The sequence below is a fragment of the Colius striatus genome, chromosome 1 (assembly GCF_028858725.1).
Source record: "Colius striatus isolate bColStr4 chromosome 1, bColStr4.1.hap1, whole genome shotgun sequence".
In the NCBI taxonomy this organism is placed as follows: Eukaryota; Metazoa; Chordata; class Aves; order Coliiformes; family Coliidae; genus Colius; species Colius striatus.
In genome coordinates, this window is record NC_084759.1 from 166262577 (window position 1) to 166274955 (window position 12379).

Below are 12379 nucleotides of genomic sequence, written 5' to 3' on the forward strand. Positions count from 1 at the left end.
AGATAGGGCAACATTGAAGCCACATGCTAGGAAAAACAAAGGCACTAGATATAAGGCGTTTGACTGAAGCATATACATTGCTATTGGGTGGATGCATTCCTTAGAAACCTGATCATAGAATACCTTTTATCCAGAAGAAGATGGATTGCAATAAAATAAGGCATTCCCAATGGGCTGGGATACATTAATTTTTGGACCTCCACTCTTATACATGCTACATTTATTTACCAAAAAATAAACCAAGCTCAGCAAACTGTCACACATTTTAGTCCTGTTGCTCCTTCAGATATCTCCTTTCACCACTCCCACTGAAAGCCTGTTTGACCTTTTGGGGATACTACATCACACCTTGTAATTTTTCTCTTTTTTTTTCATATCAGCTATCTGTTTGGCTGCCATTTAGTGCTGGAGTAAAAGAGAGCTTTCAATAATCAAAACATTTCATATTTTTTTGCCAACACTTTGTTGCCCTTGAGGGTCTGGGCTAGTCAAGTTTTACATCTGTATATCTAGAGCCATCTAATTTTGGCAGTGTTGGGAATGCTCATTAATATAGATAACGTTCCTCTTGGCAAATTACTTTCTGGATCAGGGATAGCAGAATCTTTTCTTCTTTAATGGGAACATAGAGTCTCTTTTTATTTTGAGAAATATTTTTGTTTGGCTTCTTATGATCATGAGTCTCTAGGGAAGCATCATCGGTTTCTTCCACGCAATAGTACCATCTGTATTATTCAAATACATTTGGTATTTGACAATACTTGTTTTTTCCTTTTTTGCTACAAATTCAAAAGTTCTATATAAATGTTAATAGAAACAAAGGAAAAGGAAAAAAAAAATCCCACACAAAGCCAGACCAAAAATATATACCACAAGGAGTTCACTCGAAATCTGAAAGCTTTCTCTTTCGTGAGACAGTTTTCATTATGAATGTATACGGTATAACAATAAAACATAAACATATTCCCTGCCAAAGTAAATGGCATCACAAATCCTCTGTATAAAACCTGTGAAAAGAGGTGTTTCTACTGGAATAGTGCTCTTGCCCCTCTGGGATTTGTATGTTCTTCACTCTTATATTATGCTAATACTCATCATGTTCTGTGCAAATCAGAAAGCTCTATGCAAAACCTTTCATTCTCTTTTTTCCCTGGGTACCAAGTCAGCAGTATACCAAATTTAGGAAAGCAAGTGAATAGTATCTGTAGCTAGCACAGTAGTCATGCTAGAAGCTTGATAACCCGAACTATATAAATTACTGTGAATGTGGCATGATGCACAAGGCAATTTTAGTATGGTCAGCTTCCTGACTGATGCATGCCAGAAACTGTGGAAGCAGTTGCATTTATCCAGTGCTGATGAAGAAGCTGAATCCAAGACAATATTTCAAATTTCCCATTCTGAAATCTTTGCTAAAAATAGACTGCTATTATCACTATAAAAAAGCAAGTTAGACTAATATTATTGTGTATATATATATGCATATATACGACTTGTATATATGATAAAGGAATTACAGACACTCTAAGAATTTGGTTTATATAGGAATTTGACTCTGCATCTATGCTTAAGGTGGCCTTCATCAAGTGAGGGAAAATTCAGATTTCCTTCACAGTGCTTCAATGCTTTGTTTAGAAGAGAAAGATCTTGTCCCTGATCCTCACGGGGACTGGAGACTGAATTCTTATCGGAAAAAAAATCTAACTGATCAACAACACAGTATGCATTCTCACTACAAATTGGGCAATAGGTTATCTTTTCAACCATAACTTACCTTGCTTGACTTGTGATCTACGTTAAAAGTTGCAATTGCATCCTCAGTTTTTTTCCTGCCAGATTTAGTTATAATATATTCAGCCAGTCTGTTAGCTAAATAGGTCTTTCCTGTGCCACTGGGTCCCGACAGAATAATTCTGCGATGCTCCATCAATAAATTAAAGTACCGCTGGGTAATGGGCTTAGGAATTAATGTGTCAAACACAAAACTGTCCAAACTGTTTTCTTCCACTCCTGGGAACAAAAGAAGAAAAAAATGTTCTGTCTTCATCCTTGCCAATGTAGGTATAGGTTTGGCCCAGCACTTGATGGCATTAGTGCTATGCTCAAAGCAAGGTAAGATACTTCCACCTAAATGAAGTTCCTATCAAGGACTTCATAACTGTGGAAATGCTTAAATCCTTCCACAGGCCCAAAATAATTGATAGTGGTAGTGGGAATGAGACAGGTCAGAAAGATGAAATCAAAATAAATGTGAAGGCTCAGTAAGGCAAAGATACATATTTCAGATGCTACAGGCAACCATGACAAGAAAAGGTCAAAGTGACAGCCACGAGGGTTACTGGTTGTCACAAGAATGTACATAAAGTCCTTCTGAAGGTCCTGCTTCTCTCTGATAGCAAATCCCTACAGCTTTTGAAATGTATAGATTTTTTCCTGTGGAGCTGGGTAAGTCATAAATATTTCTCACCATAATCTCTAGTTTGGGTGGTTTCATTTTGCCTCTATTCAGAGAGTTGTACTTTGCTGTGATTTGGCAGTCAGGCAGAAAAGATAGATATATTCCTTAGATTTGCCTCAAAATGCTGCACTGCATTAGGTATTGAACAATACCATACAGAGAATTTATGGATAAATGAGGCCTTGAATTGGAGAAAAAAATACAGAAAGTTCAGGTGTAAGAAAAAAGAAAAATGAAGGGATGGGGGATTTCAGTGAAGAACTCTACAATATCCGCAAATATATTCTTGGGGTTTTACCTTTCAGGTTCACAGTGATGATGTTATTATCTCCAACCAGATATCCACAAGGCAGCAGTTCAGGCACTTCTAAGCTATGGGCTCTAATTATGTCCCCTATACAATAACTAGCAATGCAGTCAGAGCTTAAACCTAGGCTAGTAGTCGGATCCACTCGGAAAATATATTCCTGAAATGATACGAAAACATAAGACATGAAAATGGTTATTTAATCAAAGCAATTTGGAAAATATTATGGTACTAGGGAAGTCACTTGACAAGATTTTTGCAGTCATATTCAATAGAGAACTTCCTACAATCATGAAAAAAGAATAGTAACATTAAGAATAAAGTTGAAAAGTGGTGTGAGTTATATGCCAAAAATCAAACCAAACAAAAATTTGGCAAGACACCTGAAAGAATAAAGAATTTTTCTTAAGTGAAAAAGAAAATTGAGCTATTTTTTCTATTTCTTACCTTAAAGAGACGTCTGATTACACCATCTAAAACATCCCATTTTGTTTTTCCACTGACTCCAATAGATCCTATCAGATATGCATGTGGTTTCTGATCCTGCAAAGAGAGATGATTGGAATCTGGACTGGAAATGGTGGCAATTAGTTTTCTATGAAGACTCATAATTTTCCCAGTGAAGAAAAATAAAATTTAGCATGTGATGTTACAATTTTGTCAATACTCTTTGTGCCAGACACAGACATTGATGATAATAGTTTGGTACATCTTATAAGGAAGGAAATACAGTATCTTATTTTGCTCTTTAATTTCATCTGTGTTTATAAAGAGCTTGATATAAATAAAAGTTGTACTGTATTTTTTTTCACAATACAGAACATGAAAACGTGACAATACGATTCTAAATTGATTACCTCAGCAATATATTTCTAGTTGTACCCTCAGGGGTCCCAGGCATACATCTAATTTATAATGACCTTTAAATGGAGATAGCAAGTCCCAGAACATCCTACTACTAATTAAACTGAGAACTGGTAGTTTTTGAGCCACAGCAGGGGCAAAAGGAGACCACATGAAATTAGTCCAGGGAGAGTTCCTAACTGTATTGAGCATGGATGACAGAGAAGCCAGTTGCTATCTTTAGGATAATTCCATTCAGCTCTTGGCTGAAAATAATGAAAAAAGGTTAGCTATTACACTGCAAGACTGTCTGTTCTGCATCTAGAATTTGTAGTAATGAACTTACCTTGGCTCGACTATAGCCCTTGTTTATAGTGACTAAAATTTTCACGCTATGACCATCTTTGTGGACGGTTCCATCAGCAACATCATCCAACAAAATGTCTACAATAAAAGAAGTAAAACAATCAACCTGACAAATCACATCAGTTATGTTCATGTCATCAGTTCAGTATTTGTTCAAAGGATTTAAAAGAAAGATTGCCATCACAATTTGCAACCATTTTAATCTGTACATATTCCCAATTTGCCTTTTCTGTTGGAGACAAAAAAAAAAGTTAGAATTTGTCAGTTTTTCAAGCAATGCTAGGAGTTTTAGTCATGTAGAAATGAATAGGGAACTCAGAAATACATATATTCTTGCATTATAGCCTTGCCTTTGCTTTCCTTCTTAGAGTTTGTTCAAAATTACCATATATCCACAAAGTATGGATGTTTAAAACTGATGTTTGCACTGATGTGTTGCTACTAAACAGAATTTGATATCTCTTTCCAGAGGACTTGTTTACCTTCTGTACACATGGCATAGATAGAGTCTTTTTGTCCCCACAAGACATAGTCTTACAAACAGTATCCATTAGAAAAACACTTTACAGTCCTGTAGAACATGGCAATCTGTATTCAGTCATTTTTTAAAAGAAAATATTTACTTTTTCTTGGAGGTAAAGAGTGATTCTGATCTGCTGTGTGCCTCTGTTTCTACCTCTTCACTAACTCCTAAAGTGAGAAAGCAGGAGGATGTATTTCTTACTGAAGGCTGAGGCCGCAGCTTTATTGCAAGAGACAAAACTGCTGTCTTCCTCTTGAAGTTCTCTCAGAGATTTTACTGTTAGACATTTAAACTAATTATCAAATTAGGAAATATTACAGATTTGCATTTTATTTAAAGGCAGCACAGTAATGCACTACCCTAAGTCATAGAGAGATAGCAAGGTCCTGCTCGTTCTTATTGGAGTGGCTGAAGAAAAGCATCAGCTTCACATAATAGTCTGCACAAGGTCAGATTTCACCCAAATTCAGTCACTTGTTCAAAACAAAACTAAAGACGATTTACGAATCTTACTTCAATGAATGTATCAAAAAATAAGTTCTCATGTAAAACATTTGCTTACAGCCAGACCTAAAAGCAGATTTTGCTGTTATCTTTTTTGTTTGTTTGGGGTTTTTTCTCTTTGTTTAATTTTCAATTGAGCGGATGAAGAAGCATTTTTATTGTGAGCTTAAAGAAATTCCTGCTTATTTTGTTCCAGGGCAACAGTTTTTTTGTACCATCAATATTAAATGTTTTACTTCACTTATCTTCTGGTTTGGCATATTTGAAACACCTTAAGAGTTTCAATCATGTCATAGTTTGTCTGAGGCCAATTTATAATATAATTGATACTGCTAATAATTGAATCTTTAAATGACTCTCATGTAGCCTTTTAAACACATTCTTCCTTAAGTCTTTAGGAATGAGTGTCTGTCATGACTGAAGCCCTTCCTAGCTTGATGCTCACAATTATCTGGAGGACATGACTATACCCTTAGGAAGTGGCAACGAATAGCTTTGGTCATTTCCAGATGACCATAGACATTCAGAGACACAGATCTTCCAGAAAGTGTCATGGCATTTTTTAATATGATGAGTCAAAGCCCTTGCTACCTCTCTCAGCCTAGTCCCCAGCATGATTAACCTCTCCATATCTCAGAGACTTTTGTTCAATAGCGCTCCAGCTGATGCAGAAATCCCACAAGACTTGGTAGGAAGTTGTCATCCTTCCAAATTCTCTGGCACAGCATCAAAACAATGCTCACAGTGATGAAAAAGGCTGGATTCATAATCAAATGATAATCCTCCACTCCTCATTAGGCACTCTTATTTCTTTAATTTCTTATAAATGAAAGTAATTACTTTGCATGCTAGAAAAACATTTAGAACCAATAACACAGAAAATTATATAAAGTTTATATTATGTTTATTCCTGCTTCTAGACAGGATTGTGCCAAGCAACAAAGTGCTAAAAGTTGCTGTTCATGAAAGAGATTCTACCATTACCATTTTGAAAAAAAATCTGTTCTGGTTTTAAGTTTTTTTTCATATGTGTGGATGTGTGAGCAGGAGCCACAGCCAAGTGCTTTCTCCCTGCTTTTGCAACACTTCGTAGTATACTGAGGCTCAGTTCAGGCTCATCCATGCTAAAAATTGAACCTGGCAAAAAAAGGAAGGCTGAAGAGTAACTAAAGGATATACCAATTTTCATATAAAATTTGATACTAACCAGAATTAAAAATCAAATACCCATGTAATCAATGACTAGCAAGATAAAACAACTAACTGCCAATCCAAATGGTAGTCAGGCAGTTTGGCACATTCCCAGCTGTACTCTTGCCTAGACTCTTTCTACAATTATTAGCCAAATTTTTATTACATCCAGAGACTGTATTATATTTTCTGTAGAGTCTACACTAATAAGTGCTACTTTGCTTCTGCTCTGCTCCTGGTTCTAATGTTAGAGAAGACTTTTGTTTCTTGGCTACATTACGAAAACAAGTGTAGGCTTATTATCATAAACTCTGTGGCATGGAAAATAATCAAATGTTCATTTCAGGATGTGGACTAAAGTTCTGCTTGCTTTCTCCCATTCACTGAAGACAATGAAAGTGCTTAATAAGCCAGGCGGGGTTTGGCTCCTGTGGTAAATGGTGATTTGGTCTGACATAGGCTAACTACCCATATCACATTAAAAAAACCAAAATGTAAAGGATAAAGCTAACTGAAACCACCTTCTGTCTCAGATGCAAATGTGAAATGAAGGGAGCTATGTGGATGATAAAAGGTCTGTAAAAACAAACATACATTTTCCTGTACTGTGCTCATATTTATCCCATAGAGAGTATATCTATACAGCTTTCAAGTACAGTACAACAAATATGGTACTTAGGTTTTTTTTTTTAAAGTAAATTAGGTGATCAAAGAGAATGAACTCTCTATTACTATTATTCAGAGCCTTCTAAAAGCTTCATTTTTCAGAAATGACTGCGCACATTCTTCCTCATCTCCATTAGTGAATGTATATCTGATGTTTACCTGGGTGACATGTTTTCATTTTCAGGCATGCCTCATATATGGCCCATTAAAAGGGTAACAATAATAAATTCTTGCCAATTGCTGAGGCATGCATGTGCCCAAAATATGTTTACCTGATGTAACAGATTCTGTGATGTTTAAGTTGTTCAGAGAAAGTCCTAGTGACTGCCGTGATGAAGACGATGATGTGCTGCTTGAAGACTCTGATGATGGCCTGGCAGTCTTTCCAGTATTTCCAGTCTCTGCTTTTAAACGATCATTTTCAGCCTTCAATATCTCAATTTCATTCTGTATTTAAAAAGAACCCACCAAAACACAACAAATCAAAATAAAACCAACAACATAAAAGCATGAGAGGTTATTTCAGGAAATCACTGCGGGTGGCTATTCTGGTGCTTTCTGTTTGCCTGCAAGAGTTGGTTTACCACTTGCACAGTGGTATGTAGCACTGTATATGTCAAAGCATAATGCAGTCAGTGAAAATTGGATTGCCTTCACTGCTGAAATGAAGGGAAAAAAACCCCTAAATCTTGTTTTAGCTTTTGCCTCATTACAGTTTCTAAACAACAAAAGCCTAAAGCTTCTGTGTTTATTACAGAATTGACTATAATACAAGTGTGGTGAGAACTTCCCCAGCTATCCCCAGTTTTATAAGCTACTTCCTACTGTCAGATATCTTAGGTAACAGTTAAGAAAGTTATTGTTAAAATCTTGGATATGTCAATGTTTCTAAAGTCAAAAATTAAAGCTGCCATTGAATATATCATTTAAGCAGTAATTTCACAGAGGAGAAATGCAGATACAAATGGACAATTAGAAATTGGTAGTTTAACATTTTCATAGCCCTTCTTGCTATCAGATAAGATTTTTTGACCATTCAAACATGGGATTTTTCACGTCTGGCAAATCCTCTTTGATGGAAACATACAGTGACAGACGAATCAGAACAACTAGGAATTTTTTTAGTTAAAACCTCTGTGGTGCCAAGTGATTATTGAACATACAACAATAAAATGAAAACTTAGCCTGAGAACAGCCTGGTACCAGCTAAATCTAGCTTTTAGTTGCTTCATGACACACAGTAAAAACAACTGCTTATTCTTGCAGACAGTTTGACACATCAAATTTAATTCCACATTCACTAACAATCTGCTAAAAGTCATTCTTATATGAAGGCTGTACAGATACATTATGCAAGAAAAATACAAAAAACCCTACAATAGTTACCAAAATATTAAATTACACAGTCAAAGGTGATGAGATAGCAAAAGGGAAGAGACAAACCAGCAAAATACTGAATAAAGGTAATAGATTAATGTACCAGTTTAGCCTGGGGTTCAAATCAATAAAATGAGTCACACAATCTCCCTCTACTCTTCAGTTTATGTAGATTAATTATACAAGTCTTAGCAATCTTCTTTTCAGCTGAGATTTGGATTTTCAAGATGATTTCAATACATACATCATTCCTATCAATCCTACTTTTTCCTCCTTACCTTTCCTCAGCAATTCTCCAGTATGTCGCAGAGTTTGGCAACTCCAATGTGGCTGCCCATCCTTTTGGGAAAACTTCAGAAGTGGCAATTACCATCAACAGCATCTGAACTAGTTACCTCTGCCCGACTTTGGCGAAACTTATCTTTGGAAATCTGTGACTATAGCAGACACTCATAGTGTAAGACTAATCAGCCGATAAGCCTTCATGTCCTGCTCTCCACCTTTGCAATTCACTATATTCTATTCCTTACAGGGTCTCCATATCAAATACTATACATATGTCTGGACAACTGAAACCCATCATTACAGACCAGTTCTTGGTTATTCTTGCCCCTAATTAAAGTTCAGCACATAACTCATAGCAATTTTGACAGCTGGGAGGATGGTAAGTACCACAGATGTTCAAAGGTGTGTCTGCTATAGGTATGGCAAAAACAAAGAGCTCCATAAAAGACAGCCAGTCCACCAAATCTGGTAGTTACACAACAAGCTGCTGAGGACATCTATACAAATGTGTCAATAGATGAAACTGACCTCAGCACCCAGCATAGTGCCATTCAGCTGACAAGTCACTGGGGCTTGATTCAGCTGTGTAAGTGTGGATTCCTAGTGTCATTGTAAACACAGTATTCCACGGGTAGAATGTCAAGCCTACAAGTTTTGTGCAGATGCAAATACCTGAGGCTGTTTCAAACAGTAATAGGTTCCTATGATCAAAGAACTAAATTTCACCCTCTATAGCTATTTTAGAATGTTCTTAGGGCTCTGTGGGCATCGCTACCACAGGACTAAAACCCAACTGGCTACAACAGGAGTCTATCACCTAGCTCATATCTAGACATCTAAATGTAGCTGTCTCAGTCTGAATTCCTATGCCTTGGCCTTGATTCTATTTCCCAAATACAGGTTTATACTGTCTTCAGGGATGTCCTAGGTATCTCACCAGATCTACTGAAGGACTTATGTCATACCGTGTCGATGTTGTAAATACTTTTGGAATACTAGACATTTGCATGCGGGCAACAGAGTAGAGTTTCATAAAGCTTGACACTCCAGTGAAGAACATTGACATTCTTTCTGCATCCTTTCTGCCTCACGAAAACCTTTTGACGAAAGATGTATTCAGGAAGGATTTGAAGCAGTATCACGAAATAACGCAGTGACTTTTTAGTGGTACAATAATTTAGTGTAATATTGCATTCTTTGCTTTGGCAAGTCACAACAGGGTTAGGAATTAGAAATGCAAATTACAATCTTGACCCCAACATGGCCCAAGGATTTAAAGCTACCTTCATCTATTTGTTTGTCATGTTGCTTTCCCCAGACACAGGGTTTAGAAAACAAATATCCTTTGGGAAGGATTATGCTTCCTTCTATATGTCTTAAACACATTTCAAGTATTAATATAAATGCTAAGAATATCATTATCATAAGGTGAACACTTTTCATATCTATCTTTTGGAAGTACTGTCAATCTAGCAATTTGTATCAACCGTGTTTTGGTATCTGAAACAAAGTACTGGGGAAGGAAATACCTTTGACCTGTAACCCTGTCATCACTGAAGCTACCATACTGACCTGCATGCGGTTCATGGCTTCCCGAATCTGATCCAGATGGTGTGCAGAGCTGAGGGCTTCAAGACGGATGTCTGTTAATTTTAGCTCTTTCTCCCGCAACTCACTCTTTAGCTGAAGAATAATTTCAGCCTCTGCCTCTGTGCACTCACAAATCCTAAAGTGGAGCAGGAAATAGGCAGGAGATTAAAGGAAGGTTCTCCCCCCAGAGCATGTCATTATTAAATATCAAAGTACAGAAAATGCTTGCTGCTGGTGAAACCTATGAGTGAAGGAAGAATCTTATCAAAGAAACATGAAAATGTTCAAGTTGCAAATTAAAAAAGGGAAAAAAAAGGTCTCTCCAGATGAAATAATCAGCTTGCTTTATACCTCTCCATTTTAGTTAGATAGCTCAGTATGGTGAAAAAAAGTTGTTAAAAACTTTTCAGAATTTTTATTTTTTGAGTGTGTATCACCGATTGATTTTAATTTGACTTTATATCTTCATCACTTCTTTGGAGCAAAGGTTATGATTTGCCTAAGTTGCAATACTCAGAACTGAAATCTGCCAATTAAACTGCTAGGCATCGATAGTTTTATCTGTTTTGAATAGTACAAAGAGTCAGTCATTGACTTCATGATCTAGAGGATCTTGATCTGTTATGGTTGATTTATTGCCTATAATCTGTCATTTGGTAATGTATGGTATCTGAAATTATGGTAGTTTAGTTTTTTTTCCTTAAGGATTGGAATAAAGTAATCACCATGTGATTATTTTTTCTCAAGCATTAATTTTAAGGGAAGAAATAATTATACTGTGAGAAAAGATCAAAACATGACTGTCCCAGACACACAACTGTCCAGTTCTCAAGTCAGAGTGTTTCACCTCTCTATGTCATCATCAGACTTAGATCTGTTGCACAACAGAACCAGTAGGAAAGAAACCACTGAATTTTGGCTATGTTGTTACAGTAAGCAACGTTTTCCATCAATTCACTAAATGTTATTTGTTCTTTATTACTGTAGCCTTAAATAGTTAATATTTGCAGAACAATTTAAATATGAAAACTGTTTCATGATAATAAGTATTATTATTGTGATTATTACTACTAATATACAAACAAGAAACAGAGGTCAACTTTTAATTGCCAGAATGCATGCAAATGCATTTTGGGAAAGAAGATGCAGCACTCTTCAGGTCAGCAGTTGGGTATACAACTCCATGCCCCACACTCAGCTTTACCGGGATCTATGCTTGTAGACCACGTGACCGTTTTGCCTTTTCTTTGGTGCCCAGACTAGAGATGACCTGCATACACACGCATTAGACAGATGCAATTGGAAGAAAGTAAAGGTAATGATTTAGAACATGAGACTCAGGTCAAGAAAATGTATAAAGAAAGTGTAAGCAAAGGTGAAGATGAAGAAGTTAATGACAAATAAAAAAAATATGAGAAATTGAAGAAGGAAAATAACGAATATCATTCACAGCATGAACAAATATTTTAAATGTGAGTAAAAAAGAATAAAGACATATACTAGGATTTTTTTTCCAAATATTATGATACAATCTTTGGCTTTATGTGCCCAGATCTATGCTAATCAAATCAGAAATGAAATTTTGTTTACATGCATACATTATCTCATATAACAACTTAGACAACTGGAAAGTCAAGTTTGCTGGCTATTTTATATTTGGCTTTTTTTGAAGTACATCTTGAGAAGCGATGGACAAAAAGACTTTGACAAGCCAGCTTAAAGAAACATAAAAATGAATCAGAAAGTAAGGCCATGGCTCTGGAAAAAGTAGGAAAAAGCTGTCTAGACTGGTGAGATAAAACAGAATGGAAGCAGAAAGTATGAACTGAATTGTCTTTTGCAGATTGCAGAGCAGATTCCAGAGATTCCAACACTCAGCTCCTACAACAGTAAAACTACATAAGAAGATGACACTTTACCTAAAGGAAGAAAACCAAAAAGCTAAGTTAGCATTCCTGAGCAGTCAGAAAAAGAAGCTTAGAAGCCTGATCAGACTTCAAACAAGGGTTCAAAGTTTGGGACCAGTCTAGATATGCAGTTCGTGTTTGACAAATTCTGGGAACACCAGTACATCCAGAGAGTAGGTCAAAGGGACGGAAAAGAAAAGAAGTTTGGTAGAAAGAGGATAAAAGTGTTTCAAATTCAGGCACTTTCTGTTAAGGCTTTTCCTAGTGATTTTTACATTGATAATAAATCAGACTCAAGGGTCCCAAACATGTAGAAATTCTTCTCGCAAAACACACACATCTGAAACTATAAAAATGTGATG

At 36.2% G+C, this 12379-nt stretch overlaps 1 protein-coding gene across 2 annotated transcripts in view; it reads right to left on the bottom strand.

Annotated features, from left to right (window-relative positions):
• NAV3 (neuron navigator 3) overlaps window positions 1-12379 on the bottom strand; it is a 268894-nt gene that overhangs the window by 9995 nt on the left and 246520 nt on the right. The window contains exons 28-34 of one of the 2 annotated variants that reach the window (XM_062016078.1): window positions 11315-11380; window positions 10093-10246; window positions 7131-7305; window positions 3955-4052; window positions 3213-3308; window positions 2757-2925; window positions 1775-2010 (exon numbers count right to left, since the gene is read on the bottom strand). In XM_062016078.1, the coding sequence (XP_061872062.1) occupies window positions 1775-2010; window positions 2757-2925; window positions 3213-3308; window positions 3955-4052; window positions 7131-7305; window positions 10093-10246; window positions 11315-11380 (994 nt within the window). The remainder of the gene's footprint in view (window positions 1-1774; window positions 2011-2756; window positions 2926-3212; window positions 3309-3954; window positions 4053-7130; window positions 7306-10092; window positions 10247-11314; window positions 11381-12379) is intronic. The other variant, XM_062016086.1, reaches the window with a different exon arrangement.